Genomic DNA, 27939 nt, shown 5'->3' on the forward strand with positions numbered 1-27939 from the left:
AGACCATTGTGATATCAGAAGTATACTCAGATCACTCCCCTTACTTTGCAGCTACTTTGCATACAATAATGTCATTGGTTATATGAGGGAGACTGCACAGATGGTGGATTACTTGGCATAATAGCCACACCCTTGCAACCACATGGGTTGTCAGCAACTAGTTCCACGTTAACAGGCGAGCCTTCAGGATGTAGTAGTACTAACACAATTATTAGAGCTGGTTGGGACATTTTAGACACAGTGTATTTTTGTCTTAAATATGCTGTTTCATCAAAGAGGAAATGTTTTGCAGAGATGTACTGATTTTGACAAGTTTTTGACAGGAAGGTTTCTGAGGTGGCTTCTCTAGTCACTTTTGATAAGGCAGACAGACACCCATGAATTGAAAATTTGACCTTTTTGATCCAAAAATAATCAGATGTTTTTAGACAATTCTATTTTGCAAAAATGTTTGTTGTCATTCCGATGCAAAACAAAAACAAATTTTGAAACCTCCAAAGCTGTTGCAAAATGGAACGGTGATCCAACAGCCAGATCTAATATCTATCATGAAAATACTGTGCACTTACAGACAGCCTTACATCCAAGGACTTCAAATCACTAATGAATGAAGATTCAACATTCCTAATAGACAGGTATCGCTATCCCTGTTTTACAGAAGGAAAAACTAATGCACAAGTGACCTACTTAAGGTCACTCAAGATTTCCAGACCAAAACCAGGAGTAGAACCCATAAGCCCAGATTCCCAGTTTTGTGTTTTAGCCACATGATCATCCTTCCTCTACCTTCAGGCAGTGGCATGCACATATGAAAGTATATGCTGCACGTACACAGCCTAATATATACATTCTGTTGAAATTGAACACATACCAGGTCCCCAATCTATTTTGGGGGGTTGCCTACATTTACAGTCAGAATAGCAATGTATTGACATCAACAAACCAGGAATTCAGAAGTGTTTCACAGGAGTGGGAGCTGCACTGAAATTCTCTCTTTGTGCCTTTCAGTACATTAACACGCAGACAAATGCTCACCTTTTCCCACTTCCGGTCCTTGTTCAGCACTATCACCACCAGCTTTGGGTGTGCCTGGTAGCCATCTTCTGTGAAGGACAAATCTTTATCTTCCCAAGTCACATTCATCATAAACCTAACAGGAAAAAAAAAGGTTCAGTGAAAAATGAATGAGCTGGCCAACAGTTAATGAGCAAGCTCATTCAATCATCAGAACAATACTGATGAAATACACACACATTAAATCCCATCACTGCTGTGAAAATCCTAGGTCTGCAGCTGGAGTCTCTGGGGCATTCCTTGAAGGGAAGAGAAAGCAAAGTACAATATACACTTGACTTGCACTGCAGAGGAAGGCGGTTATCTCCCCCTTGTTATTGGATTTGCTTTCCATCAATTTATCATAATTTGGTTGAAGGTAGGTGAACAATAAAATGCATTATGGATATGATGTGACCTCTTAATGCACAGGAGGAGTGTAGATGAAAACCATCCAGTTCAACGTAATTCAAATAAGTTCATACAGCTTTGTTATTAGATATTGTTTAGGCCAAGAAACAAATTGTTTATTTGATTCTACATTTAACAATTTGCTCATGCTTCTATATTTTGTATCCTTAGCTGTGACTTCATTGTGGTTTAATTAAACCTGTTACCAGAGAGGAACTATATGCTCCAACTGTATTAATACTGATGTTATCATTAATCATATTTTATATTTGCTTATAATGAAATATGCAAAAAATGTGACTCACCCATTTTATCTCCATTTACATCAATAAAAAGAATACAATAGGGGAATGCTACCACCTTTCTGTTATACAGATCAATTGGAATGTCAGATCATGCTAACAAACATTTTAAAGCAACTTAATATCATACCTTACTATGGCCTTGAAACCTGACCTGAACCCGATGGCCTCCGATAGGGTAGGCTCTCATCACCTCCTACAGTGGCTTTGTGCCCTGCTCCTGCTCACCACCACCATCTTATTGCACTGTGTGCGCTGCGGAGTGAGTGTCCTGATATGTCACAGTGAGGTGATGGTGGCCGGCAGGAGTGGGTCATGTAGCCACTGTCACCCTTACCCCACAGGAAGGAGGCCACCAGAGATGGATTGTGGGCATGAGGAGCAGAAAGTCCCCACCAGGTGAAGCCCCAAGGATGAGGTGGAAGTGGTGCTGATACATGCTCCAGAAGGAGCATTGGGTCTGAAAAGGACTTAACACTCTCAGGTTGGGTTCAAAGTCAGCTGTTCCCAGGTCAGTCTGGGTAGAGCTTTAAAATTAGGCCCAAACAGACCTCTATAGCTTACCCCATCTCCTATTTTCTCTCTTTCCAATATCCTCTCCCTCTCCTTCATTATCAACTATTCCCTTTGCATTTCTCTGTGTTAAAACACATTTTGTTTGAATGGGCCAAGGTTCCTAAGCAATCCAAGTAACTCTGCATGACTGTCCTGTCATCATCATCATCATCTACCAATCTTTGTTTCATCCATATATTTTATCAGCAGTGAGTTTATAGTTGCTTCTAGATCGTTAATGAATATGTTGAATACCATCAAGCCTAGTACCAATCTCTGTGGTGAGCCACTAGAAACACCCCATTCAGGGATTATTCCCCACTGAGAACTATTTTTGACATCTGTCAGTTAGCCAATTCTTAGCCCATTTAACATATGCTCTATTGATTTCATAGTACTAATTTCTTTATCAGAGTGTTGTGTAGTATTAACCAAAATGCCTTACAAAAGTCTTAAGTATTTTACATCTATGAAGTTACCTTTATCAATCAAACTTGCAGTCTCACCAAAGAGTGAGAGCAGGTTTATTTCACAACACCAATTTTCTGCAAAACCATGTTGACTGGCATTAATTATATCCCTGTTCATTAACTCTTAATCAATTGACTCCCACATCAGCTTTTCCACTATTTTGCCTGGATTGATGTCAGGCTAAGTAGCCTATAGCTACCTGTGTCATCTTGCTTGCCCTTTTTGAACACTGGCACAACATTAGCGCTCTTCCAGTCTTTGGAAATTTTCCCCTTAATCCAAGATCTATTAAAGTTGAACATCAGCAGTCCAGAGATCTCCTCGGCCAACTCTTTTAGGACTGTTGGGTACAAGTTATCTGGGCCTGTTGATTCAAAAGTGTTTATCACTAGTAGAGATTCTCTCTAACATCTTCCTTAACTACTAATGGATTGGAAAATACTTAATTATTTTCATATTATTCTTAAGAGAGTAATTTATTGACCGCTTCTGCCTTTTCTGCATCATCATTAACTATTTTACCATCTCCATCTAGTAGTGGGCCTTATAACCATCGCTAGGATTTCTTTTTTCCTAATGTGCTTAAACTTCTCCGTATTGTCCTTAGCCCTTCCAGACATGGATTTTTCTCTCATATCCTTAGCTTCCCATATCAATTCTCTGAATTTTATAGCAGTCAATATAAATCAGATGTTATTTATTTCCCCTTTCTCTATTTGTTATATATTGCTTTTTATTTCTAATTGCTGCCTTCATTTCACTACTGAATTAGGAAAGCCTTTTAGACAAAGTTGTCCCTTTTTCTTCATTGTGGAACCATAGCTTTCTAGCCATCTAATAAGCTCTTCTTCAAGAGCTCTATATTTTCAATCACAATTTTTTTCTAAATGTTTCTGCCCAGTCAATTTTGCTCAGTTTTCCTCTGCTTTAAGAAATTAGCCCTTTTGAAGCACATACATTACAAACCTCTAGTGAAGAGCTAATGTACAGAAATTCTGATTGTTAAGCCCTCAATTACAACTTCAATACAAGTAAAATCTCTGTTTCCCCATTCTTATATGTGCAGATCCCCAGCAACAGTAGAAATTGTATGTTTCTGCTGTGTAAAAACAGCAAGATTAAAACAGTGCGTGCCTCAGGTGATCAGCACACTCTTCTCACCCACAGCACATCTCATGCAGAAGGGAAGACTGAATTGTGCCTGATGTTTTGGCTCTGAAAAGAGGCAGGGATCTTTGGAGCAGCTACCATACCTTCCTGAGTGTTTGGAGAGCAGCTAATACAATGGGGCCTTAACCCTGCCTGGAGCCTTTGGACAGTTCCGTAATGCAAACAAACAAACAAACAAACAATCTGGCCCTGAGATTGGAGATGCACTGTACTCCCACAGCACAACCTGTGCGGAGGACTGTCACACCACCTAAATCAGTATGAATCCTCCAAAACATAACATAGCAAAGCTGACAGTTAGTTAGATGTATCTGCCTTTGTAACAAATCTATGATAATATATTTTCATAACATACTATACAGGTTATGATCTGAGCTATACTTTAATCCATTCAAAGGATGTGCAACCATACATTGCCCCCTTTTTGATAAACTACTAAATGCTGAATAATGGGACCAAGACTTACTATCGTTATAAGACAACAACATACATCTGCTCAGTTTCACACTATAGCATTGCCATTTGATATTAGCCCCTTTCCTGGATAGTAATTTACATGCTTGCAGTATTATTCATCTAGGTCTCATCTATTAAAAATGTTTTAGGGACCTTTTCTCCAAATTCTCTATATAAAAATCAACTTCCAAACCATACACAGAGGACAAGTATATTACTCTCTTATGCAATAATGGAAATAGTATATGTCATAACTTTTCCTATCCTGTATGGGCTTGGGTCAGATCCTTATCCCTACACCAGCCTGGGTAAGCCACGTAAACTGGGCTGGAGCAGCACAAAGGGGAACTAAAAGCTCTGGTTCTAGATGGAGTATTCCTCAACGCCTAACAGGCCTGACAAACTCACTACACATTTCTGTCATAGTATTTATCTATAAAGAATGTTGTCATGCATATGAAATTAAATCCAGTGATACACTGGTCATTAATATCATTGTGAGATATATGTAGAGATTATACCTAAAAAGTTATGTGTATATACTGAAAATATATCCCAAGAATCACAAAAAGGCATCCTTTAAAAATTGGAAGTCAAATCCTAGTGTGGAAAATAGAAAGGAGCATAACCTCTGGCAAGTCAAGTGTAAAAATATAAATATGCAAATGTAAAAAGGATTTGAAGAGCAACTAGTGAAAGAAACAAACTAACCACAAATTTTTATTTTAGTGCATCAGAAGCAGGATGCCTGCCAAATAATCAGTGGGGTCATTGGACAATGAAGGTGCTAAAAGAGGACTCAAAGAAGACCAGGCTGTTGGAGAGAAGCTCAATACATTCTTTGCATCAGTCTTCACTGAAGATGATGTGAGGGAGATTCTCATACCTGAACAATTCTTTTTAGGAACTGTCCCAGATAGAGGTATCAGTAGACAAGGTTTTGGAACAAATTGACAAATTAAACAGTAATAAATCACCAGGACCAGATGGTATTCACCCAAGAGTTCTGCAGGAACTCAAATATGAAGTTGCAGAATTACTAACTGTAGTATGAAGACGAACAGGAGTACTTGTGGCACCTTAGAGACTAACAAATTTATTAGAGCATAAGCTTTTGTGGACTACAGCCCACTTCTTCGGATGCATATAGAATGGACATATATTGAGGAGATATATATACACACATACAGAGAGCATAAACAGGTGGGAGTTGTCTTACCAACTCTGAGAGGCTACTCTGATAACTGTAGTATGTAACCTATTACTTAAATCAGCTTCTGTACCAGATGACTGGAGGTAGCTAATGTAATGACAATTTTTCAAAAAGACTCTAGGGTGATCCTGAAAATTACAGGCCTGTAAATCTAACTTTAGTACCAGGCAAACTGGTTGAAACTATAGTAAAGAACAGAATTATGAGACTCATAGATGAACACAATACATTGGGGAAGAATCAACATGCCTTTTGTAAAGGAAAATCATGCCTCCCCAATCTATTAGAATTCTTTGAGGATGTCAACAAACACGGGGACAAGGATGATCCAGTTGACACAATGTACTTGGACTTTCAGAAAGCCTTTGACAAGGTACCCACTCCTGCAAGGGGTAAATACAGATGGTGACCGACCAGAGGCCCGAGTCATGAAGAGGATGCTGCGGTACTTGGACTGAGGTGGGTCTGCAGTTGGAGAAGATGACAGGTGAGGCACCACCAGGAGAGGGGGAAGCAACTGGCAGAGCTAATCCCGGTGATAGCCAGAAGGAGGAGCTACTGTGGCGAGCAGACCCCATCACAGCATCCCATCATCTGTTTGAACTCAATGCTAATAAAAACCAGGGACATGTGAAGGCAACAGACACCAGAGAATAAACACTGTGAGGGTTACTAACCCTGGGGACAAAAACAATGGTTTTGGGGGAACATAGACTCTAAGAAGCATGTTATACCTTTTGATTTACATGTATCCTATTCTTATTCTCCTTGCTCAGTATCTCTTACATCTTAATCTTTTTAATAAAGATATTTGTTTTCACTGTAAAAAGATTACAGTGCTATGTTACAAAAGACCTGATCCTGAGTTGTTCTAGTTAATCTGTGCGTACATTGTCTCTTTGGGGACAGTGTACTTGGTAATTACTGTGAGTGTCTACTGACAAGGGCTGGATATTGAGAGGAACTCAGGGGTGTACTTGCCACCAGTCTGCATGGAGACAGCAAGGTCTCCAGAGAGCTGGAAGTCAGTGTTTGTGGGGAAGCTGCTGTTGGTTTCAGGGAGCTGAAGCACAGAACACCTAGACAAGACGGATTCATGCTAAGGGTAGGTAGTGGGAAGATACCTTACGACCTTGAGTACCCCTGGGGAGTGTCACACTGTACTTTCAACAAGAGGTCAAGCACCTGCTAACTCTTGTGAAAGCTACCCCCTGTCTAGCCTTCACTAGGACTTGACCTTGTGTTAGCTAACTTTTGTTAGCTACTTTTGTTGACACAAGTGCTGTCTTTCTAAAATTTTAGAATGAAGGTAACGTAGCCAATCCTCACCTGGGGAGCGAATTCTCTTATTTCTCAATCATCCTCCAGGATATATAATTTCTGATGGATCTTTCACTGATACTTTTAGGATAGGTTTGCATTGGAGCTGGAGGTGTAATTTCCACCATGTACACACACACACACACACACTCACACACACACACATATCCTGGTTGAGCTAGTGCACTAAAAATATCACTGTAGCCGTGGCTGCATGGGCAGTGGCTAGCTGCCCTGAAGTACAAACCAGTCTGAAACAGTAGGTATGTATTTAGGGTGCTTGCTGGTTTTATACCTTCAGCTCCGGTGTAGACATACCCTTAGGTTATCTGATTGTAGTCCCTTTAGCTCATCCTATCTGTCTGATGCAGGGATCGGCAACCTTTGGCACATTGACCCTGGTGGGCCGGGCTGGTTTGTTTACTTGCTGCATCTGCAGGTTTGGCTGATTGCAGTTCCCACTGGCCGCGGTTCTTCGTCCCAGACCAATGGGGGCTGCGAAAAATGGTGCAGGCCGTGGGATGTGCTGATTGATAAGAGTCACCTGGGGCTTCAAACATAACCGTATATTGTGAAACTCCTTGAGGAAAGTTGGGTATACCTCCTCTACAACAGGGGCAGGCATCATTCCCATCCCATCAAAGTGTATTGATGCTTCCTCCTTCTACATAATCTCTAAGATTATTAGGACTGAAACCAGGTACCCTGCAATCATCCAGGTTCGTATGTAGGCCAAACAACTGGAAAGGAAAGCAGACAAGCTGCAAGATCAGGATTCCACAAAAGACATTTAAGCTACATGTAGTATCATCAGAATAATGATAACAACCTAAACCACCACTTTAGCCCCTCCAGCAGCTTCGATGTGTGTTAAGCAGGTTTGACAAAAGTATGACCCAGTGAAACTGCATAGAGAAAGTTCTCAGGGCAGATGAGCAGTCACTCAACACCACTCTGGGGTCCCTCAAAGGAAAAACAGTATAAAAAGGGTGATTCCATTTATCAGTGACGGAACCCACAGACAATTTATTAAACTTCAGGCTGATTCCTCTGTATCTGTTAACTTTGAACTGATCTTTGTCCATCTCAAGGAGGTCAGACAATAAGGCCAGCACAATTTTTAAAGCATTTAAAGCATATGGAGACCTGAACCTAAGACTGAAATGGAATGAAAAGATTTGATGATTCAAGATATTGCCAAACATTCATCACCAGAGCCATCTCATCAACCTTGCCAAAGAAGGTCAGGGTAAAGATCTGGAAACGGTAAGCCACACTGTCAAAATCATGAGATTTCCTGAGCAAAGGCCAAGGATGGGATTTTCCAAAGTCACTGAGTAACACTGGAGCACAGGTCTCATTGAAAATAAATAAACCTTGTGCTCCTATGTCACTCAGACACTTTGGAAAATCCCACCATAAATGAATATTTAGACACTGACATCCCATTTTGCCTAAGGGAGGCACTAACAATGGATCAATCCATCTTGGCTAGATTTGACCATTTCTTAATCACATTTAAGTGAAATTAGCCTTTGTGAAAGATACCAAATTCACACCCCTGGAGACTGAAGTCACGTATTTACCCACAGAAGACACACAGTATGAGCAGTGGGGCTCACACTGCTTTGTTCCTGATGAAAGTGTCAGAACTGGCTTCTCAGGAAAGCTCTGAGTTGATTACTGCACAAGAGGTTGATCTGTTACTCAACGTGGTGTTCTTTCAAGGTGGAACTCACCTCACTGTTAAAAGAGGTGGTTTCTGACACTTCAGTGTTTCAATCTTTTTAATATTTCATCCCCAACTGGCCAAACGTTATACCCAAAGCATTGGGAGAAGCACTTCAAAAGGGAATAGAATAAAAATAAACCTGTTGGGTGCCACTTATGAGGAATGTTTGAAGAGCACCAGCCCAGGAAAGTGATTTATAGAAAAAGTATTCTAGCTCTTTCCAGTCAGACAACAGGAGACAGGGCACTAGCCTAAATTCAAGGTAGTGCAGAAACAGACACACTACAACCTACCTACATTACAGGTTGATAGTTTCAGCATCCCTCACTGGCTTCAGTGTCCCCCCGCTGCTGGTAGCACAAATGCTGGTAAGAGACTGCAGGCCAGGCTACCTTGGTCTGTAATAATATCCAATCCCCGGTGTTGTGCCTGGTCAGTGCCTGGATGGGAGACCACCAAAAGCAAAGTGTTGCAGGAAAGGTTAGTTCAATAGTCGGTGCTCTTCTGTCAAGTCTCACAGAATCACATCCGATTCCCCACATTGTGTTAAAGGTCACTCTGCTCCAGGATGTGCCATCTTTCAGATGAAATTCAAGGTTGTGAATGCCTAGGAGATTGCTATGGACCCTATCACACTTTTCACAAGAGGTGAACTATTAGCCCCAGAATCACAATTTGAGTAGTTTCATTCTGCTTTCCTAAGTTTACCCCAAATTTTCAGTTACATAAGGTCACTCTTTATGAACTGAACTTTTGTGTAAACATGCACTAGGGAACTTTCAGTGTGCACCTGCAGGGTCTACACGGGCCAGTTAGTGAACTACACATTTGTGTGCTATAGAATTCACACCTCACTGGTGTGCATTACTGTACCATGAAGATAAGTCCTCAGTCTTTTAATTGGGCAGCCATTAAAAGTATCTCTGAGCTGGATCCTGATTCTATTGAAGTTAGTAGGAGTTTTGCCATTGATTTTTGATAGTAACAGGAATGGGTTCATTGTATGTAACTGTATTGTGTCTTCCAATATTTGTGACATAATATACATTTCTATGTGAATGAATGGCCAGATGCCACTGGAAGGGACACCATATAATGCCTTTAATAAATAAGTTCAGGAGGCTAAGGTATGATTTTTGCTTTCGGGATTGGAATAGCTGAGACAATAGCGTACTTCATTCCCGAGGAAGGTGAAAGCATCTCATCTCTCTCGATAGTGAGCCTTGTGGAAATGGTGCCTGCTAGCCTCAAACTATGAATTTCAAAACTTCTGTCTTTAAGAGTCTTCTTATTGTAATTACAAGAGAAATTTGCTTTCAGCTGTAGTTCAGAAAAGCAATACGGACATCTAGTGGCCAGTTGAGTTAATGACAGATTAGGCTTCTCATCCTCTCCAAAAGAATACACAGGGCCATGAATCCATGACAAGAACCATAATATAATTCCAGTTCTGCCTTATAATGAAATGTGAGTATGAGCGATGAATGACAGGTCACAGTGAGGAAGATGGTTACAGTCTAATCCAACAATTTGCAGTTCTGTTTGGTTTCCAGTTGCCCTAAAACTGACATTTGGAAATTCCTATTGCCTTCTTGCCAACATTAATTTTAACAGCCTGAGCTGTTTTAAAGAGGTAGCACTGATCCCACAGGGCTCAAGAAGAAAACTGAATCTCAGAATAATACTCAGAGCATAATATGAATAGGGATTCTGAAACTCATGTAACATCTAACTCCAAAATAAATCATTGGCCTGGGAAGAACTAGTTTAACAGGCAAGGGGTGAAAGTTATTACTAAAACAAGATATATCATTGCTAAATTAAATGTGAGCACTAATAGAATTCAATGATGATTAGGAAATAGAATACATGTTCAAAGAGATGACAAGTCCTTGGGATCCCTTGCTACCTGAACTTCAGCCACTAATTTCCTGGCCTCATCTCTCCGCCAACAAACTGATAAACTCAATAAACGTCTCAGGTGCCATCATCTGGGATCATCATTTTTCATCTGCGGTCTTCCTCACTACCTAGCACTGCAATTCCAAAACAACTGCAGGCAATGCACAGAAAGCGAGAAAGGGTGGAGGCTCAAAGAAATACGGATTGCATCAAAATCTTTTTTCTTGGAAAAGAAGGAATTTCTAGATTTCAAAGTTGATCACATCTTGCAGGAAACATGATGTTTGCCAATATTTCAGTTTCCTCCAACTAATATGAATCAGCCACTTTAATAGTCAAGGAAGACAGCCTGTTTTGGCTTGGCATTCACCCAGTACTGAAGCTTATAAAACTTGGACCTACTCCCACTTTTTATCTTTGTTTCTTCATTTCACTGAATCCATGAATTATTGAGCTTCCTTAATGTGGTTTTATGTGAGACTTTTGTAATTCTGGAAATACTTATCACCAGGTACACCAGAAATATACATTATCTGAGGTAAGCAATTAAAGAAGCAATTAAAAAGAAAGCTAATGAACCTCAGGGAACTGTACCTGGCATACTATATAAACTGCACAGGGTATCATGAAAAACTCCAATGACCTGACTCATTTACTTTTAATTACTCTTCCCTTTTGTATTTAACTTGATCTGTTTTAAGTTCTGATGCATTTTTAGACTGTAGCTCTTAAATACACACAACTGTATACTTTTGAATTTTTTTTTTAATTTTTAAGGTCTTACAATATGGACCTTTCTCTTTTCTTTCTAATTTCAAATTCTTCCGAGTGGTAAACAGGAAGTGTTCCCCTGGGTACATCTCGTCTGTAACATCCTGGTTCTGAGGGAGTTGTAGAATTCCAGGCCTGGGGCCAGCACAGGATGAATCCATTTTGGGAACAATGTACTCAGTGGCTGTGAAAAAAGAGTGGCAAGCCAACTATCTACGCCTCCTGCCAGCTGCTCCTTAAAGTGTTAGTTGCATCAGCTCTGGAGAAGTCATGTTACCCAGGATTGTATGAAAGCATAAGCATAGGACAGGGTAAATAAGCTGAGGGGAACTGGACAAAACTTGAATAGGATGGTTCAGCATTCTAGCCTGCAATTTCAGTCATTGCAAGCTAGCAATAGTGCAGCATAACTCAGACTCGGACTTTAAGGCCAGAAGGGACCATCATGATCATCTAGTCTAACTTCCTGCACATTGCAGGCCACAGAACCTCACCCATCCACTCCTGTAATAGACCCCAACCTCCGGCTGAGTTACTGAAGTCCTCAAATCATGGTTTAAATGCTTCAAGTTACAGATAATCCACCATTTACACTACTTTAAACCTGCAGATGACTTATACCCCATGCTGCCAAGGAAGGTGAAAAAAAAAACAGAGTTTCTGCCAATCTGGCCCAGGGAAAATTCCTTCACAACCCCACATTAGTTAGACCCTGAGCATGAGGGCAAGACCCAGCAACCAGACACCTGGGAAAGAATTCTCTGTAGTAACTCAGAGCTCTCCCCATCTAGTGTGCCATCACCGGCCATTGGAAATATTTGCTGCTATCAGTCACAAACTTTGGAAATTCAATAGATTGTAGTTAGCCAACATTATTATCCATAATTCATGCTTTGCAAAAAATAGTGAATATTTTTTACATTAATTTTCTGCTATTTGGGGTAACTTTTCATCTCCAAACATAGCTTTTCTGTGAAATCAGATTAAATATCTTCTTTTACATACCAAAAAGCAAGAATGTGCCAAATTTTAAATATTGCATTTCAATGCCAGCTTCGGATGTATTTGTGCCAAATTCTGGGGAAAAGAGGCACATATTTAAGTTGCAAAAAGTGGCAATTCCTCCATAAAATGGGCCTACTTTTAAATTCCTAAAGAACCTTTTGTTGTGACTCTTCCATACTCTCTGACATCTACATTGGCCTAATTTGGCACAGAAAAGTGTTGTTTACATTTTGAGTAATTATAAAAACACACTACCTCTAGTAGTCAGCCAGCACCCAGGATATGCCACTATCCAGTGAGCTCCTAGTTCGATGAGTGTCATCGCATGTGTCATAACTATAAAGGGAAGGGTAACAGCTGTCCTGTGTACAGTACTATAAAATCCCTCCTGTCCAGAGACTCCAAAATCCTTTTACCTGTAAAGGGTTAAGAAGCTCAGGTAACCTGGCTGATACCTGACCCAAAGGACCAATAAGGGGACAAGATACTTTCAAATCTTGGGGGGGGGGGAGGGAAGGTTTTTGTTTGTGCTCTTTGTTTGGGAGTTCGTTCGCTCTTGGGACTGAGAGGGACCAGCCATCAATCCAGGTTCTCCACATCTTTCTAAACAAGTCTCTCATATTTCAAACTTATAAGTAAACAGCCAGGCAAGGCGTGTTAGTTTTACTTTGTTTTCTCTACTTGTAAATGTACCTTTTACTAGAGTGTTTATCTCTGTTTGCTGTACTTTGAACCTGAGGCTAGAGGAGGGTCCTCTGAGCTCTTTAAGTTTGATTACCCTGTAAAGTTATTTTCCATACTGATTTTACAGAGATGATTTTTACCTTTTTTCTTTAATTAAAAGCCTTCTTTTTAAGAACCTGATTGATTTTTCCTTGTTTTAAGATCCAAAGGGTTTGGATCTTGATCCACCAGGAGTGGGTGGGAGGAAGAAGGGGGGATGGTTAATTTCTCCTTGCTTTAAGATCCAAGGGGTTTGGATCTGTATTCACCAGGGAATTGGTGAAGAGTTTCTCAAGGCTTCCCAGGGAAGGGAATCCACTTGGGAATGGTGGCAGCGGACCAGATCTAAGCTGGTAGTTAAGCTTAGAAGTTTTCAAGCAGGCCCCCACATTTGTACCCTAAGGTTCAGAGTGGGGAAGCAGCCTTGACAACATGCAACTCCTGTTGGGCTGGTGGAATATAAGACTTCTTCCACCAGTCCAGTTCCAGCTGATTAACAGCACTCTTCAGAGAGCATTGGGGACAACTTTAGTGTGTGCATTAATCAAAGATGCTAATATAGCTTGCAGTGTTTAAAATAGGCTCTTCAGTAGTGAATTACACTTGCCACACAATGATTCACCAATCAGATCAGTTAATTACTATGCCATGGTTGCGAATCAGGAGCCATCATCCATGCAAAAACAAACTAGAGAAAGTTAAGAACTATTTGATCATCTAATCCATCCGCTGCCATCAGGGAATGGTTCACTGCAGTGTATTTCTCAGGCATTTGTTCAGTTTAGAACTATTTTTTTTCAGATCACCTAGGGTACCCTGGAAGTGGGTTGTTTAAAATTAAGTTGGTAGGACTGGCAGCCTGGCACTCATTTGAGGGCCTTCATCTATGCAACTAGCATTTTCTGAAGATCTGCCAGAGGCCAGATTTGATTATCTTCAGTCACACCTTAAGGCTCACAGCCTCATAAATGCTTTTAATTAATGAACCATCACTGCAGAAGAATAGTAGTTTCACTTGAGGTTTGGATTCCTTTTTAAAAAAATCCATTATAAGACACGGTGATGAATGCTGCCTTATAAAAGTAATGGGATAGTATATCATAGGTGATAGGAAAGAATTTACGTAAGGAACTGTCATTCAAAAGGGCTAATTATAGCCATTAAAAATGGCAACTTGTTCAGGCATTGGACTTGCCAAAAAATAAGATACTAAACAGAAGGTATCAAGTATGCTGTCCATCTGTGTAATTGTAAATATAGATCGTAATTACTGAATCTTAAACTATAGTCTGGTACCAAACACAGAGGGTAACATTAATTCCTGGTATAATCAATGGAAATGAAATGGGTCCAATTCAACTGTCAAGGGAACCTCAGAAATGAAATAAGAAGCATTAGCAAGAAATTCTAGGATTATCAGGAGAAAAAGGAGTGAATTATTTCTTGTACTGACTGAAAATAAAAGTATACCCAAATATGCTTTTATCTTTCCATATTGATTTAGGACTGCACAGCAAGTGTGGTACTAGTGACAAAACATTTTGCTCCAGACATAATCCGTTAAGTAATGAAACATTCTCAATCATGTAGTAAACTGTGTTATGTTTATTTATCCCAATTTTTGACAGAACTTAATGAAATAAGCAAATCTTCAGTAAACTGGCTGTCAAGAGATCTGTTGCCGCATACAAGCATTACACAGACTTGTTAGATTATTCATCAAATCATTGTGTCCATGTAAAATTAGGATGGACTCAGATTCAAAAAGGAACTAATCTGGCATTGCTGGAAGCTGGAATCAAAGTACTGAACGAAATGAATTAATATCAGGGCTTGTTATATAAAAAGCCTTTCCCATGTAAGGAATGCATTGCTTTCACAGATAGGATGCAGGTTGGCAACATCGATTCGTCAGAGACGAGAGTGAAATCAGGGAATGAAGGTGGGGAGAGGATCCTATTGAAGACTAAGTTCCACTTGATTTTAAATTTCCAAATAAGTCGTTAGGTTGGTTTGTTTTTGTAAGCCACACTATACAAACTAAATTGATCAAAACAGGAAAATAGACAGATATTTGTCAGTGTTTTGTTGTTTTGTTTATTGAATAAGGCCTCAAAGTTCATTCAAAATGGCTCCACTTCACCATGTATGTGCCTAATCTTACTACTGACTTCAACTGGACTATTTACAGGAATAAGGGCTACTTGTATGACCAGGGTTTGAGGAAGAGCTCTGTGTGGCTTGAAGGCTTGTCTCTCTCACCAACGGAAGTTGGCCCACTAAAAGATATTACCTCGCGTGCCTCATCTCTCTAAGGGTTTGTAGGATCAGGTGCTGTATTTCTAAGCACTGCTTTTCTCCAGCACAATGCCCTCTGCACCGCCTGAGCTCTGCATTGAAGCTGGATGAAGCAGAGTACAAGAATGACCACTCGTACTAGGCTTTGAACCAGCCCCCATACAAGCTAGTGATGCGGCATGAGGACAGGACAGGGGCAGGGCATAGAATCTGCATTTATATTGTGCAAGGAGTAAACAGTGGCTGTGGACACTGCTCCAGACCCACAGATTGGGATCAGAGGGAGATTCACTACCTACCTAGCATAACCACATAGTCACTGTAGCTGTAAGTAGGTTCATGCATTTCACCCGCACTTAGGCCTGGTCCACACTAACCCCCCACTTCAAACTAAGATACGCAACTTCAGCTACGTGAATAACGTAGCTGAAGTCGAAGTACCTTAGTTCGAACTTACCGCGGGTCCAGACGCGGCAGGCAGGCTCCCCCATCGACCCCGTGTACTCCTCTCGCGGAGCAGGAGTACTGGCGTCGACGGCGAGCACTTCCGGGATCGATCCCAGAAGATCGATTGCTTACCGCCGGACCCGGAGGTAAGTATAGACCTACCCTCAGTAGTGTATCTATAGACGCACCTCCAAACCTCTTTGCTATTCAAGAGTGAGGACAAAGAACAGCAATTATGCCATGCTCATCAAGGTACACATCAGAGCTGATTGAAAAATGGGTAATATTTTGCAAAAAAAATTGTTCCTGATTTTTGTTCCAAAACTTTATACATTTTTACCCTATTAGAAACACTCCAATGGCATGTATATAAAACACACACACACACACACTTTTTCTATTTCATGGGAGGGCAGAATTTCTTATGGTGATCAGCAGGGTTTCTTGGGAGAGGGAGTTTTTGTTCAGACATCGTGTTAATACACTGCTAGCTCTAACTGTATTATTATGTTAGTGACCATATTGTGTGTAATGGTATATCTGCCATGGGAGATTATGGGTGTAATGTAAGTGAGGAGGGAGCATGCCAACAGATCGGCCATTCTGTTTTTCTCAACTGCAGATTGTTACCTATGCTCCTAAATTTAATGCTACTCAAGGTAAACCTCTAGACCTGAAGCTATATATTAAGTTGAAAAATATGTATGTTTAAACTAGTCACTCTGAATTTTCCTTTAAATCTTTTCTATATGGTGATGTACTCTAGGGGAAAGCCAATATCTTCCCACATGTATTAGAAACGGACATCGATCAGCTTATCCCAATAAATTCAAGCAAACCAGCATTTTTCCTGTGTCTAAAAAAGCCAATAACAACATCTTAGAGTTGCAGTGAAGGGGGAGACAGACTGTGTGTGCTCAAGAGAGATAAAATGCCTTCAGCCAGTGCATTGCTCACAGGAGTCGAGGGGTGAAAAATTGAGAGTTTTTGCTTTGTAATAGATTTCACTTCAAAACAGATTTTCTTTTTAAAAAATCCAGAGCTTAAAGTCATCATCTAGATGCAAAAAGTAGTGTGTAAAATGTTACCTATCTTCATTTACAAACAAACTAGGTATAATGAAATGGGTTTAGAATACAATGCTAGGTTTCAAGCTGAATTTGACAGTGATGATAAAAGTGAGGTTCTAAAAGCCTCTTTTTTCTGCTTCTTTCCTGAGCTTTTTTTCATTTAGCATCAGGTATTACCCCCTGTAGAGGTTTTTTTAAGATACAGTACTCTCCACTGAGTTCTCAGCTTCAGCGTTTGCAAGCTGTATCATGTGTGTAATTCACTGTTCTGGTGAGACATTCAATACAGAGCTATGAGGTATGATTTAGTGGCCCTTAAGCCCTTCAATTATTTACAATAATTTTAGCCTTTCCCCCAAGAATGTTCATCCATACTCCTTGTTTAAATCTGTTCTTTAATATTGGTTTCATTTAAATTTTAGTTTAAAATAGAACAAGTCAGCATGAGCTGCGTCCTGAGTGCTAATCCCAGCTCAACCACGGATTTGCTGTGTAGCCTTGGGCAAGGCACTTAAATGGGTAACCTCCATTTTACTGATGGGAAAAGTGAAGCACATTCAACTTATCTGCTGCACCACGGTGCTAAGAGAGTTAATGTTTCCAAAGCACTATGGAAGTGCTAAGCATTTGTATATATTGATTCTGGCATTATACAGTAAATATTAATTGAGTACTCCAGAAGAATTATTTTTAATACAAAAATAACTAATTACAGTATCTACGTCAAGCAATTACTTATTATTGTGACATGTCTTCTATAAATGGTAAATAGCACCCTCCCCACTCCCATTATATTCTGAAGTTTGAAAGAGAATGAATTGTCTTCCATACAGGAAAACTTATGCTCATGTTATAGGTAGAAATGACTGCTTCAAACAGGAAAGTGGCTTTATTCACCACAATATATTACAGCTCCATCCATCAGTAATTTGCAGGTGCATTATGCATTACATACTGTAGGATATCATGTTACAGCCTAATTGCATTGCGGAGACACACACATTCCCCTTGTAGTCATACAGCTTTAATGGCAGCACTTGATCACACAGTGGAGGAATGCTGAATAGCCAGTTCAGCTCCAAAGCAGTGAGTGACTGAACAGGGAAAAATGTTTCAAAACAGATCCAAGCTTTAATACAGACTTCCACCTTGAACAGTGGTTTTTGAATACAAGATCTTCTAAAAGTGAAAGGGTCTAGCTTTGAAGGGTAGTCAAGATTCAACATTCATGGAATTTGGGGTGCAGAGTTAACGCTGAATTTATCATTTCAGCGTAAACTCTAATATTAAAGTGTGTGATTTAGCGAGCACAGTGTTAGTAGTTCTGGCGGATTTTTTTAAAATGTTGACATATACTTAATATAAGAAGAAATCAAGAGCAATAAAAACTTGGTATAGAGATTATAGTGAATCTGACATTGATTCAGATTTGTTCGGTCTTAGAATAAATGATTTTGGAAACATATTGCCAGTCGCTATGTTGCAACAGGTTGTCACTGCATAGTTTTCTGTGAGTTCCTCCTTTCCCTCCTCCTCCCTTCCTCCCCCTCACCCCCAACCCCCTTGCATGGAGGGGGAATTCACAGATTTTCCGCAGCAATTCTGGTTATTTTCTACAGTTCTTTCAGAGGCTCAGGGTGGGGTAGAGGAAGCCTACCACAACGCCTCACCAGGGCCACACGAATTATGGAATGTGGATATGAAGCAAGAAAAGCTCTACTTGATACAGTATTTGGCATTTAGCAGAAACTGCCGGCGATGATGTCTACATATACGGCAGCAGCACCAAAGTGGAGTCATTTTGAAAGGAAAAGCAGCTATTCCTGGATGCCATAATTTTACACATCAATTCTCAATATAAATACACACGCCTATTCTGCACATACATTCCCCACACTATAAAAAGCTACTATATGAAAGCACAACTCAATCTCCTTTTCTCAACCCCACCTCCCCATCCCCCCCCAAATTTAATTACATTCTCTATCTGAAGCAGCACAGATTCTGCGAGCAAAGTTAAAACCAGTTGACCATTAAAATAGCATTGGAAAGTCATGCTAATTCAGTCAGTCTCCCGCAACACAGTTTTATAAACACACTGCTATAGATGTTTTAGAAGTGAATTCTAACATGTTTCTGTGGTGGCCATCTATTAGGGGCCTTAGAAGACCTTGAAAAGCACATTTCCCTATTTCTGATAAATTCGCTCATTGACAACGGTCAGCCCTTTCACCTTTAGGAGACTGGAGTTTTAAATACCTTTAAGGATTCTTCTGCTTTCTACCATAAAAGGGCAAATATACACAATTTTTTGTTTTAAACAAGTCAGTGTTGCCATCAATCCCCTCTGTCTTGCTCTAAATTTAGATAGTAACTATTCACCACACTGTTTAGAATTAACCTTCTATATCCAACATGCAGGCACTATGAATCTACTGCTTTGGGTCAGGATACTCCAGACTTAGTAGAGTTAGGTTTCTGTTCTTTGCTGATCTGTTCACCCAGTGCTATATTAATTTGAAATTAGTGTCTTTGCAATACTGGACCAGCATATGTTTTCTGACCCACAGCCAAAACAACGCAGAGCTCTGGGCTACAGATGCTGTAGCAAGCGACGAAAGTGAATGAAAGTGGACATAAAGAAAAGCTGTTTTCCACATCTGGAGGTTTACACGTGCACCCTGTGTGACGTTGCACTCCATATGTTTTATGCAAATATGCTTATGAATGTGAATATGATGTAACTAGAATATGCTTTATGCAAAAGCTCTCTTGCAAGGTATCATAACAGAGATTATAACCTACTGAATATATTCCTCCTATTTGTATGTATGTATCATTCTTGTATCTGAAGCTAGAAATATGAAGTATAACTCTGAGATCCTATTGTAATTATGCAAATTGTGGGTCATTAATGGTGGTTTAGAATCTTGATGGCTCCCATTGACTAGGACAATTGGTCGTAAATGGTTTATTTACCTGCATGCCTTCCTGTGTATGTGTGGGCCAACCCAGGAAGAATGGAGACTGGGGTCTTACAGTGACATGTGACCATGTCACATGATACTGGAATCCATCTTAATCCTTGTACTTTTCCATTGATGAGGTAGGGTGGGGACAAGCACAGACAAAAGATTCCCGCCTTGTGCCAAAACTATAAAAGGGGGTAGAGCAGGATAAAAGGGGAAGCCACTCATGAGAAAATGCCTGCTTACCACCTGAGATGTCTGCTGGATCTAACAAAGACTGTACTGGGGAAAGGATTGGGCCCAGACTAGGAAGGAGTCTAGTCTGTGAAAGAAGCTTATTGGAACATCTCTGAGAGTGAGATATTACCTGTAATCAGTTTCTTAATGTATTAGGCTTAGACTTGCGTGTTTTTGTTTTATTTTGCTTTGTGACTTACTTTGTTCTGTCTGTTATTACTTTAAACCACTTAAATCATACTTTTTACTTCTTGAGCTGAAAGTAATGTGGGAGGGGACACAGTTCCTAAGTCAAGGAAGATGGTTTTGCTTATGTCAGACAAATATGGTTCCTGTGGCCAGAGATGGAGCTGCAGTAAGGAATTTCAAGCAGGGAATCATATGACATCATCCCCATATTCTGAGAAATAGTCAAGTAAACATGCAGCATAACAACACTTTGAATGGAGAGTTTATTTAAAAAAAAATCTAGCCCAACAGCAGTCAGATAATCTTTCCAAATACCAAGGAACAGAATCATTTAATTTTCCAGGAACACTGGGGCAAATTTGACTCCATTGACGTCAGAAGAATTCAATGCCATTTTGATTTCAGTGGAATTATACCTGGAATTAATTTGGCTCATTGTATTTACCAACAGTGAATGAACCCGACCAGAGCTCTAAAAGGAAATAGTCTAATTACTAGGGTAATGAATCAGGAGACCTGAGTGTTAGTCCCAGCTTTTCTACTGACCTGCTGTGTAACCCCAGGCAAGCTGCTTCATCTCTATTGAGGTGCCTGTTTTACCTCCTTATATCTTGTCCATTCATTGATGAAGAAACAGATCATTAATAATTTTGGCATAATAAGGCTGATATCAAATGATATGACTGAGCTAATTTTAAAGTTTCCATAAAGGCATGCTGTTCTCTCCAGAATCTGCTTTAGAAAAGCCAAAATACCAAATGTAAATGTTAAGAAGCCAGCACTGCCCTAGGTGTTTGAAGAAGTCCTTTTATGCATGCTTTAGGGACAAAGATTGTGATCAATTACTACCTATTTCTAGTTAGATAGACAGAAGTCAATTTTCAGCAGTGTGCATAACAGATTAGAGCAGGGACCAAATTCTGTTATAGTTAAATGAAGTTGTGAACTGAATCCACTCAGACCAGTGCGGGAAACAGAACACTTTATTGGCCACAGTGGATGCATATATTCTAATGTGAAAGTACTGTGATGCTGAGCAGCAGCCAAATTATAGGTCATACAGGCAATGCCCTTTTACTGATTGACATTCCATTAGATACCACACACACCGTATTTCTGGAGAAGAGGGGTGTGTGTGTGTGTGTGTGTGTGTGTGTGTGTGTGTGTGTATGTCAGGAATCATAACTCTGGAAAAGGAAAAGCAATCTGGTATACCAATAGGTATAAAAAGGAGAGAGAGAAAGAGAGAACGATTTGAGTGGTGGATAAATGTATTACTTGCATTACTTAATTCTATTTAAAATATAAGAATATATTGATTTCTCTCTCAAAAATATTTCTATATGTATTTCTATATACTACACCTATAAGTCACATTCATTATCACCAAAAGAAAACCGTCACAATTCCTATACATGTATTTCTCCTCTTTCTTGTCACATTTGCAAAATACTGGAGAAATTAGGAGGACCGGAACCTGGCTCCTTTCTTTGTTTGTGAATTATTCAGACTCCATTTTTACTATTTTGCCTGGTTCTTTGGAAATTATTCAATTAATCGTTTGTACAAAAATATTTCAGCCTCTAGAGTGCTTAAATTCTTTCCCATAAGCACGGCTTTGAATATTTTTATTTGTGTTGTGTGATTGGCCACTTGAATCACATGACTTTCTTGCCATTCCCTGACTGGACAATTCCCAAGCATACTTGTAGCATACTTGCTCAACTACATCTTGGTACACATCACAGCATCATTCATTACACAACGGATAATTATTTAATGTCCCACCAACCCACTATGCTGAAACCAAATTTCTGAAGGTACCAAATCCAAAGAGATGGTAGCTCTCTAGTGCAAGGAACATGGCATCAGTTCCATGCATAGAATAGTACAAGTAACAACATACCAGACCTTTCTGTAGGTTCCCCTGGAGATCTCTGACAAACAACAAATACAGCATATCTTTTATAAAGAGGCTGAAGGGATTAATAAAAAGTATTATTTTGCTACAAGGAAATATATTGGTACTAATTTGGAAAAAAATAATCATCAAAACCATGTACAGTCTAGGAAAAAAGTAGAACGTCTTACTTGTGTAGCGTGTGAGATGGTCGTTCATTCTTCTCTAGTTGTCCATAGCAGCTGGTTTTTGCTTCTGGAATGAAGGAGTACTTTTCCAACATGGCTGATGCAGCTGTGCTGATAATCCCAAGAGCATCCCGCACCCGAGCTTCTAAACTATAGTCCCATTCATCATAGGATGCTGAAATTAGCCCTGAAGGAAATTCCTTGGGAGTGATTTCTGTGTTGCCACTAACCAGGCTGGGGACTATCCAGAAGAAATCATAGCCTGTAAGGCCTAGGGAACGGGCTTCATCAAGAATGTAAACAGCTTCATCCTTGGAACAATAAAGCAGGATAACAGATGAATGAATTTTCTTCAACTGAATCTGGGTCTTGGCATCCCCAATGGCAGTATCAAGTATGATCACATTCTGCATGTCCCAGCCCACAAAACTGTTTTCCACTGTGGTCTTGATGAAACTTATGAAGTCCCGGTATCCAGGAAAGGTGCTCGTCACCAGGGAAAAAACATGCCAGTCATAATCTTGCATCACTTTCAGCATGACAATGGCTTCCTGCTGGATAGAAGCCCCAAACTGGAAGAATGTGGACATCACATCCTAGAATATGCAAAAGACAATGAAAGGTTACTATAATTGGACTGATGTTCAAAGAAGAGAGAGTGTCTGTGTCTTCTGTCCTCTTAAGGCCCATCCTTGTTACCTCTCTAACTTTCAGTGAGTGTGTGAAGTTCAAAGTATCTTTTTTACATTTTACATATAATGCAACCAGGCAGATTTTGCTGTTTTCCTGTAGTCAGTAACACCAACTTTCAGTAATTGCAATGGCTGATTAAATCTTTAGGAAAAATGACATGAGCAGCTAGTTATCTACTAGGGAAATTTCTCAAAGCACTTGAAGGTAAAGGACATAAGTCAAACTAGTTGTTACTGATGAAGCATATAGATCTCTACACTATTCGAATGAATTAACTCCACCACATTGATGTAGATTTACCAAATCTTATTGTGAAACAGTGTAGTCCAGATGGATTATTTACATGGATTATGAATCAAAAGGAAATCAGCTTTATTGCATATGTATGAAGCAACACTGTACACACAGGCCTGAGCTACCACAAATCTCATTTATTTCAATGGGAGCTGTCAGCAGCTCTAAAAATCAGACCCATTGTACTCACATACCCTGCGTTCACTACTCATCACATTACATTCAGGTCACTCTGCCCATCTCCAATTGGAATAGTATTACATCCAGTAATAAAATAATGACTACTGATTTATAATAATGATAACCTAGGAGTGTCTAGCAACATGTTCCAGTCCTCATGAGATTAGTTAAATTGAAGTAAATTTGAAGAATGGCCTTGCATTCTATAACTTGCATCTGTGTGTGTTGTCCTGGTGGACACAACAGCATCCTTAATTTGCCATCAGACACTTTCCTTGAGTTTGCCTTGCTTAGGTTTATATTCTCAGTCACAACATTTGACACAGCCCATTCTATTTTCCTTATGTCTGCCTTTTGTGTTTATATCATCTAACAAAAGACATCCACTTATACCACGATACTTGTGTGTACTTTAAAATAAACTTTTTACAGGCATCTAATATTTCATACATGGACAGGTCATTTTCTAAATTTCTATTTGGATTTTATATTCTAAATTTACACAAATTAAGGTTACTAGATTATCAAAGCATATACCACCAGTTATATAATTTTACTTTATCCCCGGTGGTACAACAGGACATATTTATTTCATTTTCAGACACTGATATTGTGCACAGACCATCATGTTAAATATATATATCGGCTGTTCAAGGCTTCTAACACTATATTTAGAAAAGTGTCAGTCATTCCTCTAATTATTAATACAAACATATAGCACAGTTTATCTCAAAGTGCTTTATGAATTCAGCTAAGAACTATTATCTCTATTTTACATATGGGGAAACCGAAGGAGATACTGTAACAGATACATCTATGATCAAAATCACACAGCAAGTTGGTGTTAGAACCAGAATTGAAACTCAGGACCCTTAATGCCCAGTTGTGTACTCGTCCACTGAACTATACTGGCTCCATGCAGAGAACCCTCTGCACAGCTGTTTGAGACTTTTTGTTTGTTAAGGAGGCAAGCAGTGTTATTACGTTTAGAGCCTTAAGTACCCAACAGGAGGATTTTTTAGGGCTTAACCCCAATACAAATCCTACCATAGGGTCGAACTATGAAAAAAGCCAGCTAGGGCAACAATGTGTGCATCACTGGTGCTAATTAAATCATCTGCCTTGGCAGGTATTGTCATGTCAAAAAGGGTATTGTGACTGCCAGTGCTAGCCTTCCAATAGATTTGGGTAAAATCCAAGTTGATGAATTAAGGACACTATGAGGCATAGTGGGGAGAGAATTAAATATGGGATATTTTACTGCTGACCATTTATACGAGCAATTCCCCAGGGACTCCAATTATAAATCTAAAGAAGTCTTCCTTTCAGGGATACTCACAGCTACGTACAAACTGAGCACATTGAAAATATATTCAGAGTCAGCATTTCACATCACTACACCAAAAGGAATTAAACATCCAAAACCATTTTCATTAATCTCATTTTACATTAGTTCTCCAATACAAAGTAAATAACCAAGTGATTAACTATTTGGCGAAATATTACCAAACCAGCAGTTAAATCTAATGCACTCTCTTTGCTTTCTTGTTTTTCAGATTTCTAAACTGTGACTGATATTTTCTTTTATCCTTGGTGTGCTCAGATGCAATGGCAAAAAGACGTTCTATGTACAAATAAAATAGATAAATAATAGCACTTAGAATATGTAAATAGACTTGATGATGAAATCCATCACATCCTTTCACTACATCCCTATGTACCACTCATGACTATAAGCATAATGGAATTGCTTCTCCAAGTGAAGGATCTGTGCAAGGGCCATTGGCTACATAGACTCTGGGGGCACATCAGGGAACTCCAAAGAACAAGGAGACTTACATGAACAGACTATCAGCCACAATACAGCACAGACGGACACTTACAAATGTGTCCCTTTCTAATGTGCACATATAGACCTTCAGAGCCCCAGCTATAATTACTACTGTCACAATCCCTTCCATGGTCATTCATGATTTCAGAAACACTGGGTAGCCTTTTAACAAATTTGACTTGACTTATCCACAGATATTTCAAACAAGCAATTTGCGATTAATAGCATCCAATGGTCCAGCTGATTAAAACAATAATTAAGTGGATAAGATAGAACTTTGCTACAGAGCATTCAGTGTGTTAGCATTAATGTTGTGGACCAGATCCTCAGCTGCTGTAAATCTACATAACTCCATAGTCTTCACTGGTGATATGTTGATTAATACCAGCTAAGGATCTGGCCAAATGTGCTCTGAATGATTTTTGCCACTACCTTAAAATGGGAGCACGACCTAATAGCACAGTTAAAGAACAACTGGAGACTTACAGCTCAGGATAGCAGTAAGATGGAAAGTTGCAGGCAGACACCTTTAAAAATTCAATGGTACCTACAAGAAATACGTATGTGCATATAAGGAAAATATTCAGACATTTCATGCACAGGGTTTATTTGGCAAAAGCTATCATTTTGGTGAAGCTGAGAAATTGTAGGCCTAATCCAATAGTCCGTAAACATGCAAAACTCCCCAAAGGGGAGGATCAGGTTCAAAAACCAGATATTGTAGCTTATAGAATTAACTTGACCTTGGCCCATTCATTTCAAATATAAGGGGAGTGTAACTTTAGTTAGAGTCAGAACTATATCATGATTTACTTTCGCTGTTTTAAAACTTTGCACTGGGGAAAGGCCAAGGGAAGTCTGAAGATGGTAAAGGGTGGAATTGTCCCCCGCCCGTGCATTACAAATATATGCCACATCTCCTTTTATTACTTCAAGGAGTAAAGACCAGAGAAGCAGGATTTTTAAAAGCATGCTATAGCTTAATCAAGCACATTCCTATCAAAAATATAAAATTGCTGAACATAGGTTGGGCATTTTTGTTGGAGCATCAGTAATAGCTCAGTCAGAAACATCTCTGAATAAAATTCAGGCAGACACAGGCAAAACTTCCAGTGGGAGTTTGCAGAATTTGTTATATTTATTGAGTCAGTAAGGGAGACTAGTGCTTTCATAACAGGGCCGACTCCAGCATTTCTGCCGCCCCAAGCAAAAAAAAAAAAAAAAAAGCCGCGATCGCAATTGTGATCGGCGGTGGCAATTGGAAAAAAAAAAAAAAAAGCCGCGATTGGCGGTGGCAGTTCAGCAGCAGGTCCTTCGCTCCTAGAGGGAGTCAGGAGGGACCTGCCGCCCCCAAATTGCCGCAGGTGCCGCCCTTCTCCCTTGGCCGCCCCAAGCACCTGCTTGTTAAGCTGATGCCTGGAGCCAGCCCTGTTTCATAACATGGGTTCTTTTCACATACTTATCTAATTAACAATAAGTAAAGGGATTTTGTAAAGTTTAATTTTACAGCACTCATTCAAGTTTGAAGTTAAAACTCATTTTTGTCATTAGTTTTATATATAGCAGAAAATCAAGCAAATAAAAAACATGTTATGGATGAGTTTGAAGAATCGCTTCTGCACATTGTACAATTCACTTTTCTCTGCTCCTTTATGTTCCTCCAATAAAGGAATATAACGTTTAAAGTTTGTAAGACATGTCACCATCTTGAAACAATGGGAAACAACGTAAAACACCTCTTGCAGAGAAATTCGTTTTGGCCACTGGACGTGATCATGTTTTTTTAATTGGTGCACACCTTCTGGGTTTTCACACTGAACAGTTAGTGATTGCTCATACAGTGGAAACTGGAGTCCAAGTTAGAGTTTCTGTTCAACTGAAAAGGCTAAGTGAAAAATACTTTTGAGAAAATGAAAGATGGCTGAAAGAGAACATCAGGAAGTACACAGCCTGTTACTGAACCTGGTGACAGACCCAGCCAGACTCATGTCAGATACATGGTAACCCAGCAATGATGGGCTTGGGAACTTGATGAAAGAGCATCGCAAGGCTGCATCCTTCTATAGGATAATTTTCCACTCCCACTGCTGTAGATTGATTGGAGAGGACCATCCGTGCCTTTGTGAAGATCCTTACCTGGGATTTAGGAGGAGGTTGGATCTGTGGACTGTCTCAATACCTTAAGGAGGCAGTAAAGACCCTGAAGATATAAATTGAGGGAAAGGGACCAGCCAGCTGACCCTTGCAGGTCCAAGAAAGAACTTGGAGAACTAACTGCACCCTAAATTTTAGGAGGGGTTAAAGTCTACTGGGGCACCCCGGCCCATTCCTGAATGAAAGTAATTCCAAGTAGTAAGAGGGAGCTGGGTCAGTCCTGGGTCTGGAACTCTTCAATATTTTCATTAATGATTTGGACAATGGAGTGGAGAGCATATTTAATAAAATTTGTGGAGGATACTAAGCTGGGAGGGTTACAAACTCTTTGGAGGAGAGAATTAGAGTTCAAAATTACCTTGACAAATTGGAGAATTGGTGATTCAGTAAAGACAAATACAAAGT

General features: G+C 39.7%; 1 protein-coding gene across 1 annotated transcript in view; it reads right to left on the bottom strand.

The window, feature by feature from the left end:
• Window positions 1-27939, bottom strand: part of GRIN2A (glutamate ionotropic receptor NMDA type subunit 2A) — a 295359-nt gene that overhangs the window by 112500 nt on the left and 154920 nt on the right. The window contains exons 3-4 of the mRNA XM_054040963.1: window positions 22386-22978; window positions 1036-1150 (exon numbers count right to left, since the gene is read on the bottom strand). Of these exons, the coding sequence (XP_053896938.1) occupies window positions 1036-1150; window positions 22386-22978 (708 nt within the window). The remainder of the gene's footprint in view (window positions 1-1035; window positions 1151-22385; window positions 22979-27939) is intronic.

This window comes from Malaclemys terrapin, chromosome 10 (assembly GCF_027887155.1).
Source record: "Malaclemys terrapin pileata isolate rMalTer1 chromosome 10, rMalTer1.hap1, whole genome shotgun sequence".
In the NCBI taxonomy this organism is placed as follows: Eukaryota; Metazoa; Chordata; order Testudines; family Emydidae; genus Malaclemys; species Malaclemys terrapin.